Source organism: Onychomys torridus, chromosome 3 (genome assembly GCF_903995425.1).
Source record: "Onychomys torridus chromosome 3, mOncTor1.1, whole genome shotgun sequence".
NCBI classification, from domain to species: domain Eukaryota; kingdom Metazoa; phylum Chordata; class Mammalia; order Rodentia; family Cricetidae; genus Onychomys; species Onychomys torridus.
The window spans coordinates 148,710,801-148,730,304 of NC_050445.1; the positions used below are offsets into that span (position 1 = coordinate 148,710,801).

At 42.0% G+C, this 19,504-nt stretch overlaps 1 protein-coding gene across 4 annotated transcripts in view; it reads right to left on the reverse strand.

The window, feature by feature from the left end:
* The window catches only part of Eps8 (epidermal growth factor receptor pathway substrate 8), a 172,736-nt gene that overhangs the window by 61,654 nt on the left and 91,578 nt on the right, over nt 1-19,504 (reverse strand). For all 4 annotated transcript variants that reach the window (XM_036180598.1, XM_036180596.1, XM_036180597.1 and 1 more), the window contains 2 exons: nt 6,177-6,256; nt 5,239-5,315 (listed from right to left, as the gene is read on the reverse strand). In XM_036180598.1, coding sequence (XP_036036491.1) covers nt 5,239-5,315; nt 6,177-6,235 — 136 coding nt within the window. In that variant the 5' untranslated portion in view covers nt 6,236-6,256. The remainder of the gene's footprint in view (nt 1-5,238; nt 5,316-6,176; nt 6,257-19,504) is intronic.

The following is a 19,504-nucleotide window of genomic DNA, read 5'->3' on the forward strand; positions in this document are numbered from 1 at the left end:
AGACCAATGAGACACCTGGAAAGAGCACTCTCCATCCTGTCTGCAGGCTATGCAGCATGCTCCTGGCTCCCAGCTTTGTGAGCTGTCACCCATGCTGGGGTGGGCATTAGTGACACAGCTATCTTTCAATCATTTCTGCTCCTGTAAGTGACCCTCACCCACATTCCTATAAGTAACCCCAATAAAGCTCATGGTTCACCAGACTGCACTTTGGTGGTATCTGCGCTTTGGTCTGTCAAGGGTTTCTCATCTGGTAAGTAGACATCTGGTGTGAGAAGATATGTGTGTTGCATCTCCCTGTGTGTGCCTGCTTCCTGCAGAGGCTAGAAGAGGGCATTAGACTTCTTGGAACTGGAATTGCAAAAGGTTGTGAGCCACTATGAGGGTCCTGGGAATTGAACCCAGGTCTGCAAGAGCAGCAAGTGCTCTTAACTACTGAGCCATCTCCCCAGTCCCAGGATATCTACTTTCTTCATATTACTTAAACTTTTGATCCACCTGGTTCCGTCACAGCATAACCCAAGACAAATTTCACCTTTCTTTCCTAATGGAAAGACATCAAAGGCCGCTTGCTATTTTGAAATAATGTCCACATCATTTTTGTTAAAGAATTTCGTGTGCATGAAAGGGAGGGGGAGTGGCAACAGTGACCGTCTGAGGACAACTGGCAGAGGTCCATTTTCTCCAGTCACTACGTGGATCTGCAGGATCAAATTCAGATCCATACTCTTGGAGGTGGCAGCCTGTATCCACTAAGCCACTCTCTGTCCCCCAGATTATTCAGTATTCTTCTTAACATGGTGTGTGTTCACTTTTTCCTCCTCTTATTTCTGAATGCATTACTTTACACTCTCCAGTTAACACCAAGCTTCCAGCAGTTCATTAATTCTTTATATTCATTCTACAAGGAGTTATTAAGCATAAATTATACATTAGCCACTGTGCTAATCAATAAGCACAGGAACTCCTGCTGTGAATAAGACAAATGGAGGCCACCTTCATGGGCTGACTGTGGACATTAGATTCACATTGTTTTTTACAATATCCATGCACTCACCCCCTACAGTGTCTGGAAAACACAGAAGACTTTTCAGAGCACACTTCTAGGCTCTGTGGAACCTCTGCTGACCATGCCCCATCAGGCAGCACCACTGTCCCGCTACCTCTACTTCTGAAATATATCACCATAGATATTTTACTTACCTTTAATTAATATTTTGTTAATATATTTATTTGCATTTTATACTATCTTACATACAAATATATTTATGGTATATATTTATTAATGTATTTCATTAGCCTTTTGTTACAACAGTTTTCTATATATGGAATACAGTTTTTCCAGGGACATTTGTTAGAGTCTGTCTTAACTACAATGTATATTTTGGGCATCTCTGTTGAGACTCAGATCACTGTAGTTCTGTGGGATTAATTTATGGTTCCTTTCTTCTATCCCATTGGGTCATATGCGTGTTTCTGTTACTATGGCTCTAGAGTATAATTCAAGAATTCCATTATCTCTAGCTTGTTCTTTTTCTTGGGACTGCTTTGGCTACTTGGAGTCTTTGGTGCTTCCACATGAATTTTAGGATTAGCTTTTCCATGTCTTTGAAGAATGACATTGCAGTCTTGATTCTGCCAAACCACGAGCATGGGACATCTCCTCAATCTACTGTTCTCCTCAGTGACCTGCTTCAGTCATCTTGGGCGTTTATTTTTATTTGTGAGGACACTATGAATGGGATTCCTTTCTCCCAATTCATTCTCAGCATACTCATTATTGATACATAGAAAAAGCTACTGGTTTTGTATTCTACTGCTCAGTTTTCTGTTAGAGTCTTTAGGGTCTTTTCAGCATAGGACATCCTGCCCTCTTCCTTGAACATGTGGACACCTAGTCGTTTTCTCTCTCACGTGTGGACACCTCGCTTTCTTCTCTCACATGTGTGGAAACCCTGCCTTCTTCTCTCACACATGTGGACACCTCACCTTATTCTCTCCCATGTGTGGACACCTCACCTTATTCTCTACCATGTGTAAACACCTCACCTTCTTCTCTCCCACGTGTGGACGCTTTGCCTTGTTCCTCTAGCACAAATATCCTTCCACTCTTTTCTCTTACTTTATCTTGTTATGAATGGTGATGGTAGATTTTGCTAATGGCTTATTCTGTATCCATTAAGACGATTTTATGATTTCCCCCTGATTCTATTTATGTGCTGTTTTATGTTTACTGATGTAGGTTGAAACCTTGTTTTTGGATTCCTAAAATGAAGCCAACATGGTCATGGTTTATGATCTTTTTTGCTGGCTGAATTCTACTTTGCATGTATTTTATTGAGAATTTTTTAATCTATGATCATCAAGGAAATTGATTTATAGTTTTCATTTTTGTTATTCCTTCTCCAATTTTATTATCAGAATGAAGCTGGCTTCATAAAAAGAATTTGATAGTGTTCTGTCCCTTTCTGCTTGGGGGCAGTGTGGGGAGCCTTGGTGGTAATTCTTCTTGTAAGGCCTAATAGAATTCAAAAAAGAATCCATATGTTCCTGGGCTCTTGTCTGCTTGAAGACTTGAAAGCTGCTTCTAACTCATTACCTCTCTCTCTCTGTCTCTCTCTCTCTCTGTCTCTGTCTCTCTCTGTCTCTCTCTCTCTGTCTCTGTCTCTCTCTCTCTCTCTCTCTGTGTGTGTGTGTGTGTGTGTGTGTTTGTGTGTATGTGTGTGTGTGTGTGTGTGTGTGTGTGTGTGTGTGTGTAAGTCATTCAGTTGTTCATATCCTCTTGGTTCTACCTGGATATGTGGTCATGTGTGTTAGGAAATAGTTCCTGCTAGTCTGTCTCACCATAATCCACACTGGTGATGATAATCTGTCATTTACCTTTGAAATGACTCAAAAGGCATAGAAATAATGGTGATCCAGCATACCAATGGACTTCATAAATAACAGTCTAGAAATGAAAGGCTGAAGGGATTGTTTTATCCTTACAGAATGTACTTCATTTATTCAGTCTCTTCAAGCCAGTCTCTGCACTACAAGACCCTTAGAGGCAGGGATCAGACATTACTGGCCTGTTTTGAGCACATATTAATCACACAATAAGTATGTACTGAATATGTCTTCTATGGACAACCACAAGTGACTCAGCTGTGGTAAGAATGTGTCAGTGTGGTTTTTACCCATAGACAAATGCAATTCTCAACTAGTCAGAGAAGCCTCTCTTTCCAATGAACAGCCTCGCAGCTGCTCAAGGTGCCAAGAAGAAGGCTGGGCACAGGAGTGAGAACAAGGGCTCCGCCTTAAACAACTATAGCATCCTCTAAGGCACAAGGAACAGCATGGAAGAGGGACAGGAACAAACATGAGGTCTGAACAGTGGCGAAAGGGCTGGGAAATGCCATCTTCTGTGAAAGACATATCACTGCCATCACAAACTCACATCCACTGCTAAGGTCTATACTGGGTTGGCACAAGAATGGACCTGTCGACAATCAGGCATGGATGGAGGAAGGACTTAGGGGGCCTCAGCCTTCACTGCTGAACTTTTAATAAATTGGAGGAGATATGGAGCCTTTGCTTTCCAATGCATACCCACTGGTGACCCCACCAGGCCCCAGTGGAGAGTTCCAGCTCAGAGGTCACACAGTGGCCCTGGTTAAAGTACATGGATCACAAAACAACCAAGGACATGAACCTGGGAAAGGGACACTCAGGGAATGTGGGGGATGTTGATAGGGATGGGAGGGATATAAAAGAGGGTGTGGGAGAGTGATAAAAATATATTTTATATATGTGTGTGTGTGCGTGTGCGTGTGCGTGTGTGTGTGTGTGTGTGTGTGTGTATGAAACTGCCAAAGAACAAAGAAAAAAGAATGTCTCAATATGACACAAACAAAATTAAAAACAGCATTATTGACATTATAGCCATTGAGAAACACATTTATATACGGTATTAAATCCATTTTATGACTGCATGATTTGAGTTGTAAAATCAACTCACTAAGAATATAGGTCAAAACAAATCACAGAACTTTAGGACTGGTAAGTCTTACCACCAAAGTCATAAATCTAGATAATGTATAATAATTCCCAAACTTAGAAAATGCTATTTGTTTCCATGACACATAGTAACCATGGTAATAAGCATACTAATAGGACATAAGTACAGTGCTTTCTGCTCTTACACTACTTTGGAAATCGTTTCGTACATATCATTTAGTTCTTATTACAGTGTTACCAGATAGGAACCTAATAAAAATGGGCCAAAAGAGGTACAAGCACGTATCATCATTTGCTCAAGGTCATTCAGCTGCTAAGTGGAAGAACTGTAGTTTACATGGGAATGCTTGCCACTGTTTTTGCTGTTAATCACATTTCTATCTTGGCCATACAAATTCTCTCTATATAATATAACCTTCCTGTGCTTATGTGATATGCCTCAAGAGCCCTCAATGTCTTTTTAGTAACCTGTAGTGTATTTTAGCTATTAAAAAATAGCAGAGAGGGCTGGCGATGTAGCTCAACTTGTGGAGTGCTTGCCTAGCTTGCACAAAGCCCTGGCCTCCATCCTGAGTGAGCACTGCATAAACTGGACATGATAACTTATGACTGCATATGATAGCACTCAGGAGGTAGAAGCAGGAGGATCAATAGTTCAAGGTCATGCTTTGCCACATAGTGAGGTCAAAGTCACCTGGGATACACGAAACTTTGCCTCAAAACTAAAATTATGCATATGTAAGACAATTAGAGAGGTTACTAGAAGTCCTGGAATGATTAGCAAGAATGTCTAATTAGTGCGTATTCCAGGAAGAAATTCTCTCAAGATAATTAGTCATATTGACACACTACCCCAAATATTCAATAGCTATAAGGGGAAAAGGGCATCATCCATGGGCCACGATCATCCCTGAGCACTGCATAAGCTGGACACAGTGACACATGGCTACAAATGGTCAGCACACATATTACAAATAACACACTGGAGACCCCCACCTGAGGTCTCAGCACCAAACACTAGACTTCTTAAATCATTCACTACATCACACCCATAGTTTCAGGTCATATGAAAGAAAAGAGAGTTCATAGCTTTGGTTTTGTAAAGATTCTAAAGTAGCCATTATCTAGCTAGCTGTCATTTCAAACACTACAGCAGATTATGAGCTTGAGCAATGACCTTGAAAACACATACTGGAAGCAGTTAGACACAGAAGCAGCCTATCAAGTAGATACACATACCATAAAGGGCCTTTGCACTTGGTTTTGAACTATGTTCTCTATCCATCTGGGAAAAGGGTGGTGAAGATCCGTAGCCACTGTAATAATAATAAATAAAGAACGTTCATTGTCTTGGGTTAAAGTCCATAGTAGGTAATAAAAATTCAGACCCAAGAGTTTAAAATGTCGATGTACCATAAGCACCAACTGTTTTCTTAAAAACATGCTGAGTTCACACTAACTGAGCTAGCCAATAGGAGCAAGTTCCTGCTCAGGCAAGTCATGAATAAACAGAACTATAAATCAGGTAATGCCAGTGGGGACGGACCATGGTGCCTGTCTCAGCCCACTCTCAATGAACCCGCCAAGGCTGGCAAATACCTTGTAAGAATACAAACCTTTGCTATTCAACCAGAGGACAGAGGAATAGTGGAGAGGCAATGTAGATAGAACTCTTTTACATCCTATCTAATAATTAAATGTGTTTCCCTACATACAGTAAATGGGACCTGTCCTAAAAAAATGTGGAGTTTCGGATAAATGCCATGATGGCAGATGTGAGAAAGCCTCATTGTGCATGCCACTGGAGAATCTTTCAACTACATGACAGCATCCCTGGGGCTGGTATTTACTTAGCCTTCTAAAAAAATAATAGCGTTTAATAATACCATGGATTAGTAATTTAAAAAAAGGAGACTACTTCTGAATGAATTAGGAATGGAGTGCATAAAGAAATATAAATAATATTTTCATTTAAAATATGTTTAAAAGTAACTAGGCAGGGTGACACATGACTAAAACACTATCCCTTGGGAGGCCAAGGTTGGAAGATCAAGGCTAGGCCAGACTGCATAGAAAGTTCCAGGTTAGTCTGTGTTTCCAAGTAAGAATATCTCACTAAAATAAACAAACACCACATCAAACCCCTGCCCGAATTATACAAGAACCCCTCAACTTACTTCATCTGAGAAGGGTAGACTCCATAACCACTGGGAGGGTTAGACATATGACCATTCATGCCGGCTCTCACGCCTCTGCTCTAAAAATAGAAAGGCACATAGGTCAACAGTAATAAGCAAGTCAGGGCATCTCAGTTTTACTGCCAAGGTGATAATAGAAAGGCAAACAGGAAGTCTCCACCTTCAAGCATTCAGGCTCAGAGGAATACATGGACATGTAAATGAGGACCCAGCTGGTTTTTAAGACCATTATAAAAACTGTAAGGTAATTTAGAGAGTTAAGAGGAAATCCTACAAGGGCATCCTTAGTCATACGTGAACAGCCCATACCACCTGTCAACTTTGTAAGATGTCATTCCATTACTTCATTATAAAAGTCACGTAAACTCAATTCAATGGAAAATGTGTAGAACACAGACAAGCATCCAGAGGAAAACCAGACCCTTTAAAGCTAAGCATGAAGGGCTTGTGTGAGGCCCTGGGTTCAATCCCGAGCACAGAATGATTTCAGATTCAACTCCACACAACCATGCAGTGGCCTTGCCAGCCACCTGGCTACCTTTGAGCACACGTTTAGCTTTCTTTCCTTTTTGCTCCCCTTCCTTCATTGCACATTTAACAACACTTCATTTGTTATTCTTACACACTTTGACTCACCGTCCTTAAGACAGTATTTCCTTACACACTCCTTTTACTTCTCATGAGAAAATGATTGCCAAACTCAATACCTAACATTAAACTTCAGACACCATTTTAAGTGCATTTTATAAATGGAACACATTTCCTTCAAATGACTGGGAGAGAAGGCTCAGCAGGTAAAAGCACTGTCACACACACATCTGAGGACTGGAGTTCTGGAACCCATGGTGGAAGGAGAGAGCTGACTACAGAAAGTTGACCTCTGGCCTCTACACAATGCTGTTACATGCACACAGGCATTTGCGAACACACACACCGCACATGCACACAATAATTAATAATTAATAATAATACAATTTTTAATTGCTTCATACAAGACCAATGAGTGCAAACAAGTAAACTTCCCTCATTATCAGTAGATGGCCATTTCTTACTTTTCTAGAAAGATGAAAATGTTGCTGTGCTAACTAGTATCTACTCCCTCCTGGATCCACAGTCCTTCCTGACTTCTCTGTCACTAACCCACCCTGAATCCCATTATGTTTTTCTACTGTGTCTTTTCATTGATTTTTCTGTTACCAGTCAACCTTCAAGGAGGGTACACATATCCCCAGCTTTACTATGAGACAAGGGCCCAGGTAGGAGATGCAGGCAGTCACTGAGTGCTGAGTTAGTGACAGGTACTAAGACAGATACTGGGACTCCTGTGGTGAACAAATTAGATGTGACCTCAGCCACACAACCACAAGTCTGGTGATAAAAGCAGACCCTTACTGAGTAGATACAGGATTATAAAATGCAGTTGCTATTGTGCCGGACAATCCAGGGTTAGCATGGGAATATACGGAAACGGAACAATTGCAATCAAAACAATATTAAAGAAGTCCTCCTCAAGCCGTGGAAATTTCCAGTTAATTCTTCCTCATTCTTTCATCTCAGTTCAGTCAATCACAACATCCTTGGGGCACTCTTATTGACTCCCCTGAATAAACAGAACCCACTAGCAGATACTCCCCACACTGCAAACAAACCTTCAAAGTTCGGACAACAGCTGTAGCTTCTCATCTATTAGTTCATTCCTGACTTCAGCAGACTATTGCTTCTCAAAGGGCAGGGACTCTTATTTGAGGCTGCTGTTGTCCAAACACTCAGAGGGCACCAGGCATTCAATAGGTGTCCATTAAACAGTTGTTCAAACCAAGGAGGAAGACAGAAGCCTGAGTCCCTCTTTCCAAAGAGCATATGGTCTTAGACGACATTAATTTCTACTGAATGACATAAGTAATTAAGTCCCAGTCAACAGGCTCCACTTGAAACCCAGTGGAGTTTGGTGGGAGGAACAGCCACACACTTTTAGGAAGGGCCAGTACTTGACTTTGCCCTTAAACAAAGGTTAGAATTTATAGATCCCCCAAACACTACAGTGAATTCCAGCTCCCTGATAGTGTTTTCCCACTGGCTACTGCTTGAAGACAAGTGTCTGGATAAAGGAGCTGAGAGAGTTAGACATGTGTCAATCCAAAGCACACCAAATGGACACACTGATTCTCAAGCTGAATTCCTCTGAGGAAGTGAGCTACACAGAGGACCATGTGATCTGCATTTTCCTACCTGCAGCAAAACACAGTGGCCCTCCCTTCTGGGAAGGGTATCCTTAACAAATGAAGATGGAGGGGTAGCCTTGACCACCAGAGGCTGACAATCGGCATTCCGCTGAATCTAAATGAGCACCGGGAAAGACCAGTTACCTGCCACTAGCGGCTGCTACCCCTTTTACATGTATCTCTCAGTAACACCACCAGAATTTGCTGCCAGGGCGCAGACATTCTTGCCAATGGTTACAGGTCTTCTGTCTAAAGAGTAAGAAAGCATCTCACTTGGGTCATTTATTCTGATGTCACTCTCTCATGAGACCCTTGGGTACCTTAAGGCTAATGAAAACTTGTTTTTCTCTTACTCTTCAGCGTGTGTATTAATGTGGTTCCAAGGCCTAGGCAAAGAGTTCATCCAAGAACTAAGGAGTGGAGGGGATGCTGCTCCCCTCCGGCGAGCACAGAGGGAGCTTATGCTGATAGTTTTTGCACAGCAAGCATGGGACCTGGGTAAATCCATGGGACACATCAGGATGGGGGCACATGTCTGTAATCCCAGTGCTAGGGAGGTAAAATAACTAGATACCTCTGGCTTGACTCTGTCTCAGAAAGACAAACTAGACAGTCAGTACTTGGGAAACGACATTTGACGTTGACCTCTGGCCTCCACCTAAACAAATATCAATGCCCATGTGTACACACGAATGTACTTGAACACACATGTACACACACAGACACAATAGTCACATCTACACTAGGTGAGTGTGGCCCTTATAAAGTTCTATTACGCGGCTGTTTCTCTTTGTATTGTTTGTCTTCCCTTTTACTTTTTGACTTGGATATACTCAGTACAGTTGTAAGCTAATGGGAGGAGCTTACTGATTTTCCTGGTAGGAATATCCCCACCCAAACTATAGGTGATTTGCAAAAGTGCTCAGCATCTCCCAATTTGCTCTCAGGAGTTCTCAGGCTACAACTAGAACACCTGGCTGTTGCATTCCAGATTGGGAAGAGCACTTCAGATCTAGAGCCCAGGGGTTAGGATCCAGGCATTTGCCATTGAAGACTGGAATCCTAACACACTCTCCCCTACTGTTTGGCTCAGGCAAGTCAATTAACCCTGTCTCAGCTCTGTCACAAACAGAGGCCATTCTTCTTTTCCTAGTTCATGTGGCTGGTATAAACATCAAATGAGGCAGACACAAGCTTATTCAAAAGTTTTCTTTAAAAGAGAGAGAGTTGAGAGAAAGGAAGAACTGGTCTTTCACAGCAGCCTGCTTCATTCAGAATATAAATTAAACCCCCAGGCCTTGTGCTGATTTTGATCTGGTTTGCATTTCAAAACCACAGCAGCTGGTTTTAATGAAAAGTGGTAGCCTGGGTATTCCCCTCTCCTGTGTTTGCTTCTTCCTAGGAGCCTAATAAATGCATGGTTTGTGTTCTGTTTTAAAAGAGCGATCTGTCAGAATCAGAGAACATTAGAAAAGGGAATAGAAAAATGTCAATTTGCTAAACTGAATTTCAAATATAGAAACTCGTCCCACTGGGCCACTGTAGTTTCACTTGTCACTGTGGTCAGGTGGTATTCCACATGAGAGCAGCTTCAGATGTCCAAACACAGCCATCACAGAACACTCCTCCCAAAGGAAACAGTGCGTTGTCATTTTTTCTGTTTTTTTGTTTTGTTTTGTTTTGTTTTGTTTTTTTTTTTTTGTCTCTTTCCATTAGGCATTTAAAGATATGCCTAATTTAATGCCTAAGTAGCACCCAGAGAAGTTAAGAGAGAAGTCAATGCTTACTAAGAAACAGGGGTTTTAATTTTCACAATCTTTATCACTTTAGGGACTTGCAGAAGCAGTGAATTATACCATTTCCTTCTACTGAGGAGTACTGGAAACCATCACAATAGCTGTCAGAGGTCAGATTTAAACACTCACCTCAATCTTCCATGAAACCCTTTTCTCAAGTCACAGTTATTACAACTTTCCTTGTTTTCTAAGCAAAGTAACATCCTTTGGTGATTGCAAAGATAAGAATAACAAATGCACGCTGCTTTACACCAAAGAAGCCCAAGACTACAATTTTCAGTCAATGAAAATCCACTCAAAGAAGACATAAATGGGATTAACAGCCAGACTAAACAAACAAGCTAAATTCATAGTAGAAAGTATACCTGCTAGCTTGGAACTCACTCTATAGATCACAGACATCAACCTATCTCTACCTCCAGAGTACTGGGATTCAAGGCATGTGCTAACTATACCCCACCAGTTTCTACTAAAACTTTATGACATTGTCTCCCAATAGTTTTACTTGAAACTTAAAAGAGGAAGCCTAGACTGTCCCTACAGGGAAACTGAGAGTTTGAGGTTTGCCTGGGCTATAGAGTAAGTTCAAGAACAGTCTGGGTTAGCAAAATTGTCTTAAAAACAAATAAAAAATTTTGTAAAGGGTTGGGAATGTAACTCAGTGGCTGAGTGCTTGCACAGCCCATACAGGGCTCTATGATTGATCTCAGCATAAAGGAAAACAAAGCAAAACCAACGTAAATTAAAGTTTGCTTGAGCTGTAGATAAATTGTTATTATAAAATAACTTTAAATATTTAAAATAATTTTTTGCTTTACCAGAGAGTTATAAAAGGTATTAGTCCACAGGGTTCTGTTATACATCATGGCCTTCTTGTTAATGTTACACTAGTATGCTGCTTAAAATACACCAGTGAACCAATGTCAGTTGTTCACTGAAGCCAAAACCTCATTCTGTTACTGACCCAATGTCTCCGTCTGTTCCAGGATTATCTCTGCTGCACTGTGTGACGCTTCGTCCTTACATTTCCTCCAGCTCCTGTACAAAGGTATCTCTCCTATTCCCTTTGCTTTTGGACTCCTGGGTCTGCCAGACACAGTTTATTACAAATTGCCTTAAGACAACATAAACCCCCTCCCCGACTCCTCTGGAAATCTGAAACAGACGATTCTGTAGACTGGGCTTCCTCTGACAGGTCTGAGGACTTTCCCTACTGAAGGACACTGTGGCTGGTAGCTACATCCCTTTGTTCATCTTCACACGGCCTTCTCCTAAACTGTCTTTGTCCAAATTTTTCCCTTCTTTTAGGGACAGCAGTCTCTAGATTGGGGTTCATGCTGAGCCAGTTGACTTCATCTGAACTACATCTGCAAGGTGCCCATCCAAATGGGAACACACATAGAGAGGGTTGGTGTAACATATCTACCCTCACCAATGACCTTGATTCTCTGATGAGGGATACTATACTGTGACAAGCTATAGGGCTCCACACAGGAGAAACACGGAGATATGGAATGTTAGTCTCACCTCATCACACCAACACTACCTACACTAGCCTGAACATGGCTTTTCATGGTCGCATCAGTCACTGACTGGGGTGTTATCTGGGTTCCCATGATTAAGTGGCTTCCCTCCTTCCCACTGCATGGCTCTAGGAAAGGAGTCACTCTATGGATCAAAACAACAGAAAGTCACCCTCTTGCTTTGCAGGAAGATTCCACTACTCAATGAGGGAGTGTCTTCACCAGATATTTAGAATTCTTCAATGGGAGGTTGTTCTATTCTCACCCATTTCTTTCTTTATACTGTGTCTTTATAAATGAAGCTGAAATAATGAAAATGCATAAATAAAGGGCTCTGATTCATTGGCTGGAAACCCAATTATTTCTTTCCTGTGAAAAACCTACTTCCAGTGTTTCAGGAAGGAACGGAGCTATACTTTAGTTCTGCACTGGGCATGGAATACCAATTTTCAAAGGGCAGTGAGGAGAACCAGGGCATGGGCAAGACCCAATCCTGAACAAAAGACCTGGGCAAGCACCACCACGAGATGAGCAGAATTTTAAGAAGGGAGCCTCATCCAAGAAGATCAGCTCTCCCAGTCATGAACAGTTCTTCTGTTTGGATTCCCAAGGAGGCAGGAGATTCACAGTGGGCATCTTCTCCCAGAAGAAGATGAAGGGGAGACTTTGCTCCAATTCATTTTCCAACCAAACACATTTTGGGGACTAGCACTTAGGACTGAGAAGTAGGGAGAAAAATCACCCCACTCAGCCCACCCCACCCCCCAACACTCTATTTTCAGTCTCTGCTCTCTGACCAGCCTTGACAATAGTACTCATTGGCTCGCTGTTGCGGTTTACTGCACATACCCCAACCATGGACCATCACATCATTGAACAATGCACACCAATGTCACCAGGGATCTCCTAAGGCACATTTTTATTGTTAGGTGCCTCCCTGGCAATGACACAGTTCAACAAAGGCAAACAAATAAAGAATGATCAGGGTCTGATAGACAGAGGGAGGGTGGGAAGGCAGGGAAGCATGCGCTAAGAAGTTCTTCAATGAGGCTGACCAGCCTGTATTCATATCCCATCCTCGTGTGCTAAATGGACTCTAATGGAGCAAGTCATAGACCATTAGAGACACTATTTATCTACCTCTTCCTGCATAACTGTCTCCTCTAAGTGACCTTAGTAAATGGTTCTCAACCTTCCTAATGCTGCGACCCTTTAATACAGTTCCTCATGCTGTGGTGACCCCCAATCATAAAATTATTTTGTTGCTACCTCATAACTGTAATTTTGCTACTGTCATGAATCTTAACAAACATCTGATATGCAGGATATCTGTGATCTGAGGGGTTCACGACTCATAGGCTGAGAACCACTACCTTAGCTCAAAGGCCATTGTGAACACATTTCTTCAGATAATTCATTTGTATTTCAGTTCAGTTCCTTGTGATGATCAATGTTTCACAAAGCAAGCAAAGTTTACTCCCTCTATAGCCCATCCTAGCCTGGAACTCAGTATTGTAGCCCAGGCTAATCCTGAACTCATGATGACCCTGCTATAGAAATTCCCTAACTGCTGGGATTTCAGACTGGGCCATATCACCTGGATTGCACAACATATTCTTTCAAATGATCACAACCTACAGAGAGGCTCCTGTCACCTTTAAGCTGCTGGTATTCTGAAGTCTTCCCATTTTTCTAAACCCTAAGTGTATTCCCCTAAGGTTATTTCAATCTAAAACTCAATTACTAGACCATAGACTTTTTTTGCCAAAGCAATGAAATTCCATCTTTTAAAAATGTTAATAAGGCTTTATATAGTATCCTAATGCAGATGTGTACATCACCCAAAATCACTTCGCAGATATTGTATAAAAGGATGCTGTGTCCAGTCGGGAGTATAGTTCAGTGGTAGAATACAGCATAGATCCAACTCCCAGCAAAACCATTCGAAGAGAATCCTTCATGGTTCAGTTTCCTCTTTTCCTGTCTGCCATCCTACTCAAACGCTGACTGTTCTGATGAGAGACTAGGTAGCAACTGCTACTTCTGCCCCTTCTCAACAGCACATGGCTTTATAGGTGCGGCTGCAGGCATCATGGCTACACCGGGCAACACTTGCTCTCTGAGCAGAACTGTAGATATCACGGAGTGCTGAGTTCAGCAAGTCTAATGTTCTAAGTCCATGGACATCCATGAGTACCAGAAAATGTGAAACTTTAAAATCGCGTTGACAGCTCCTTTTCCAGATTATTTTGTGCCTCAGTACTGCATTCATAAAGACTCTTTTTCAAAATGTTGTTTTTCCTTTATCTTGTGTTCCCTGAACCCCATGGCGTAAAGAGAGACCTGAGGGGCAACCAAAAGTTGTCAGGATATCACACACACACACACACACCACAGCACACATGTTCTCCGTGCAAACAAATGCACACAAGTACACAAAGTACACAAAACAATGCTCACTACAGTTTAAAAAAGAAACCCAGTGAGGACTCCAAAGTTCAGTGGTTAGGGAACTGGTGGTTACGATGGGGGCGGAGGTGGGGGAGGGAGACAGAGAGAAACTGATATGGTAAAGACTAAACAAAGAGAAGAAAAGAAAAAAATCATCTTATTTAACCTTGGCTAGGTTAAAGGGGGAGGAACAAGTTTTCCTCCTCCTCCTATTGAGAAGGCAAATCAAATCCAAGGCAGTTCCCACATTCTGCTGAAAACTAAGAACTGCAAACAGGCTCCTCTGAAATGTTCTCTTATGAAGGAATGTGGCGGGGAGGTAAGAGAAAGGAGTTTTAGGACTAGGGAAGTTGCTCAACAGTTATGAGTATTTGCTGCAGGCCAGAGAGATGGCTCAGTAACCGAGTTTCCTGCTCTTCCAGACGACCGACCTGAGTTTGGTTCCAGCACAAATGTCAGGTGGTTCACATCTATTACTCCAGCCTGGGGGAATGGGGTGGCTCTGCAACACCCCTGGCCTCTATGGGCAGCTGCAACCACATATACTATATACATAGCCCCACAGATACATATATACATAGCCCCACATACATATTTAAAGATAATAAAAATACATTTTTAAGCACACTTGTCATTCTTTGACATAACCCAATTCTGCACTCATGGCAGGAATCTCACAACTGTCCATAACTCCAGCTCCAGGAGACCTGCTACCCTTTGGTGGCTTCTGTGGGCGCGTGTGCATACACGCCTGTGCATGCACACGTGCACACACGCGCACACAAATACTTTAAGACTATAGATAACGCAAGGAAAGCAGAGTACAAAATTCAAGGAAAACTAAGCAAGAATTGGATCTAGAAGCAAAACAGCCTCCAAAACCAACGGAGCCAAAGGAAGTCAAGATAAAAATTTTAGCATGCACAGTGAAAGAGACATCCAAGGACCACTGGCCATACCCATAAGAGGCAGACAATGCAGGGCAGCACCCTGAAGCTCGGAAGGCCCAGACACTGGGTCTGACGAGCCTCCTTTCACAGACCATGAGTCTTGAGCTGAGTCAGCCTTGGAAGATGAGGAAGGGAAGCAATAGCCTGGCCCACCTCCACCGTAATCTCTGAAGACTGACTTCACCTACAGAAAGCCAGTGGTTAGGCTGGAGGGAACAAGTGAACCAGTACCAGAGACCAAACACCAGTCAGATCAAAATTGCATTAAACTAAACTAAAAAGAAATTCTGTCAGACACAACGAGAAACATCCAAAACTGTGATAGAAAGATTTTTTTTTTTTTTGGTTAGGCAAAGAAAATTCAACATCTGCTTTCCTATAGTTATTTAATTCATATTCTAAAGCCACACTTTCGTCCTTTGTTTTAAGGTTATCTGTTTCTCATCTCTCGGTTTTTCTATGTATCATTAATAACCTCCCCTTTTTCCACCTAAAATGCAATGTTTTCTGTGATTTCTTTACTTACTCACTGCAATTTTTTCTACACATTTCCACTGTGCAGAATAAAGGCTTTATGGTTAAGTGTCTAATATTTTACATTTTTCCCTTTTGTTTTGAATTTCCTAGTGTCTTTATTCAGCTTTCTGGGTCACTTCTTCACTTCAAAAGATATTCCAGGCTGTCCAGACTCATTATAACAATCCAGGGGTTTCTCAGTTCCCTCTGGCTCCCAGGTTTCTACGTTTTTATGGCCCTAGTCTGCCCTTTTCTGTAGCATATTTTGGTAGTCCAAACATTAACTATTAGTTCACAGAAAGTTCAGTAGAAAAGTCACCTCTACTATGAACCTGAGCAGTTCAGGTGGAGTATGAAATTTGAGCCCAAGTTTATACTAAAAATAAAGGTGCCACAGCAGGCAGGGAAGGAACACAGAACACGAGGACGTTCCATTCGCCAGTCAGCTGATGGTTAGTATATGTTGAACTACCTCCTGCTATTATGTCAATAGACAGGGCTCGCCGGTCCCAGAGAAGATCTACAGTATGCAAGTGAGGCCCTGCCCCAGCTGAACAGAATGGCTGTTCATGAAGAAGCTTCCGGTCCTCTTACTGTTCTCGAAATTAAGTCACAGCTTCAAACGTGCCCCAGGGGTGGGAGTGTAAGTGGAACCTGAAACTCACCCTTGGGTAGAAAACTGCTAATTTCCACATTCTGATGATCAGGTTTGTTGCTGGTTTGCTTGCTTGTGTTAGGCAAAGCCCATGTGAGTGAATAAAACTTGGAACACATTCTTTGTGAGTTAACCCAAAACAAGCAGAGAGATATCTGTGAGCTCACCTTAAATTCATATGGCCAACCAAAGTCATATGAAAATCTTCTGGGGGCAATTACTTATTTATACAGTTATAACAATTGAACAAAAAATTAATTAAGGCCATTAAGTAAATATTTATTGAACATGTTGTCAAAAGTGCCTTCTAAATATTTATGAGCATGGCCACAGGCTAATGTGACTCTTGGCCTTGGGCAGATAGGCTCCTTTCGGCAGGTGATGGTTGACACTGAAACTCATATTTGGTCAAAGTGAAGAAATGAGTGTCCGATGTGCACTGGGCCTCAAATGGGATACATCACAGCCCACCCACCCTGCTCCAAGGCACAGGTAAGACAGAGTGGGAAGAGCTGAAGGATGGAGTGTGTGTCACGAAATGCTGCCGTCCAGATAGAGCCCATGGTAGCCACAGCACCTACACAAGGTTGGGGCCTCCAACTTCCCATCATGGATACAGAAGGTGCCCATGAGACCCCACCCCTTCCAGAGGAGTTGATGGCTGCTAATGGTTGCTGAAGGAAAGGGAGTCATGTTCTCTAATGGTACAGCCACTGGGGGGACTAATTGAGAGGAAGAGGTTCTGAGGGAAAGGAAGGGGACACCACACAGTAATAGACAGCCCATATAATACAAGACATTCTGTCTGTCTGTATGTGTGCATGTGTGCATATATACACATACATGGATGCGTGTATATACATATGTTTATGTTTATATATGAAACTATCTAAAGAAAAGGGGGCTAATGAGCTGGTTCAGTAGTTAAATGTGATTGCTATTTTTGCAGAAGACCAGAGTTTGGTGCCCAGCACCCATAGGAGGTGACTCATAACTACCTTTAACTCCAGCTACAGATGAAAACTCTCCCTCTCTTTCTCTCTCTCTCTCTCTCTCTCTCTCTCTCTCTCTCTCTCTCTCTATATATATATATATATATATATATATATATATATATATATATATATATATAAATTTGAGTATGCCAGCTAGTGTGCCAAGTACTTAAATTGGGTTGTTTTATTTAATTCTTACCAATTTAAAGGGGTCATGAAAACTTCTTACTCCCATCTTAATGAAGAGTCTGGGGTTTTTAAAAAGTTACTTATAAAAGTTAAAAATAACTTGGCCACAATGTCAATAGCCTGCCTATACAAGGGCTAAAATTCAGCACCTTACCCTAAGTCATGCTTGTAAGTACTGCTAAAAACTGGTATTTTCTTTTCATTATTAACAAATCCAGTGCTGTGATACTGGCTAGAGCAATGCCAACAGCAAAAAAAAAAAAAGTTAGTCAAAATGAACTTTGTAAATCAGTACTCACACAAGATTCACACAGCACTGATCAGTACCAGCCAATCAGAGCCCTAACTCACTCATCCAAAGTGCCCATCTGAGCTCTAGACAAACACTGCCCAACACAACTTTTTTAATAGATGTATTTTGTATGTGTGTGTTGTATTGTTCGTTTTTTAAAGATTATCTATTATTATTTTACATGGATAAGTGTTTGTCTACATGTATGTATGTGCACCACCTGGGTTCAGTGCCCTCAGAAGCACCAGAAGGGCACTGGATACCCTGGAGCTGGAATTACAGACAGTGGTGAACCACCTGATGTTGTTTCTGCGAACTGAACTCTGGTCCTATTTTGTTGAAATGGTTGTGGTTGTGATTGTTGTGGCTGTTTTTTAAATTGGGTCTCACTCTGCAGCTCTGACTATCCTGGAACTCACTAGGCTGGCTTTGAACACTCAGCGATTCCTGAGTGGTGGGATTACAGGTGTGAGTTACAATGGCAGGCTCTTAACTAATATTACATCAGCACCACTCAACATAGTTTGTGAGGCACTGGATTTTAGATTTTACCAAATTAGCTTCAATGTAAATATAAATTGCTAATATGACTAATGACTATCATGAATGTCAGGGCAGTTCTATATATTTATTCTGCAGGAGAGAAAACAGACATGGTTCCTGCTGTGGTTTAGGTAAGTGCGCCCTACAAAGGCATGTGAAGGCACCACCACTGGCCTTTGGTGCTATTAGGAGATGGGAGGAACCTTAGGAGGGATGTGATAGCAGGAAACTGGGCCACTTGAGTCACGCCCTTGAGGGTTTTTTAAACATCGTGAGACCTGCTCTCCCCTGTCCTTCCAGTCATCTTGGGGATAGTCATGTCCGGCCACGTGCTCCCAGCATGATGAACTACATCACCTTGGTGGATGATGCTGATTTAGAATCACCTAGGAGACATGCCTCACATTTGTATCTGTGAGGGCATTTCTAGAGAGGCTTAAACTGAGGTTGAAAGACCCATCCTGAATCCAGGTGGCACTACGCATTGGGCTATGGTCCCTAGCTAAATAAAACAGAGCAAAGGAACTGAGCACTGACATTCGTCTCTTCTCTGCTTCCTGGTGGCAGAGGCCATGTGACCAGCTGCCTCACAAGCCTACTCCCATGCCTTCTCGCCAGGATCAACCACACCTTCAACTGTAACTAAAACAAAGCCTCCCAGCCTTAAGCTGCTTCTGTCACAGCAGTGAAAAACCTCAACTGGTGCAAGCACCACAGGTCCAAAAGAACAGAGACAACAACCACAGTGTGAAACTGGGAGCCCAAAAGGACAACCTTTCTCGCTTCTAAGTTGATCATCTCAGGCACTTTGTCATAGAGATGGAAAATTCACTAGTACAGCTCCTATCTTCATGGAACTTAAGATCCAGCTAGAGCGCAGCATCAACTACATAAACCAACACAGAATGTTACAAATCGTCTCATTTTCTTAGAAGCAAAAAAACTATAAAAGTTAGTCTTGATAAACACGCACACACGCGCGCGCACACACACTAACTCACACCTGGCTATGAACTTTAAAGAAGTATAAAACTGAGAAAGTAATTCTAAAGACGTTATTTCAGAATCTCCCCCATTTCAAATTCAGGATAAGTAGCATCACAGACATAAAGAATGTATGGATTTATTACGTTTTTGATGTTTCTCAGATGGTATACAGAAACGGAACTGCTGAG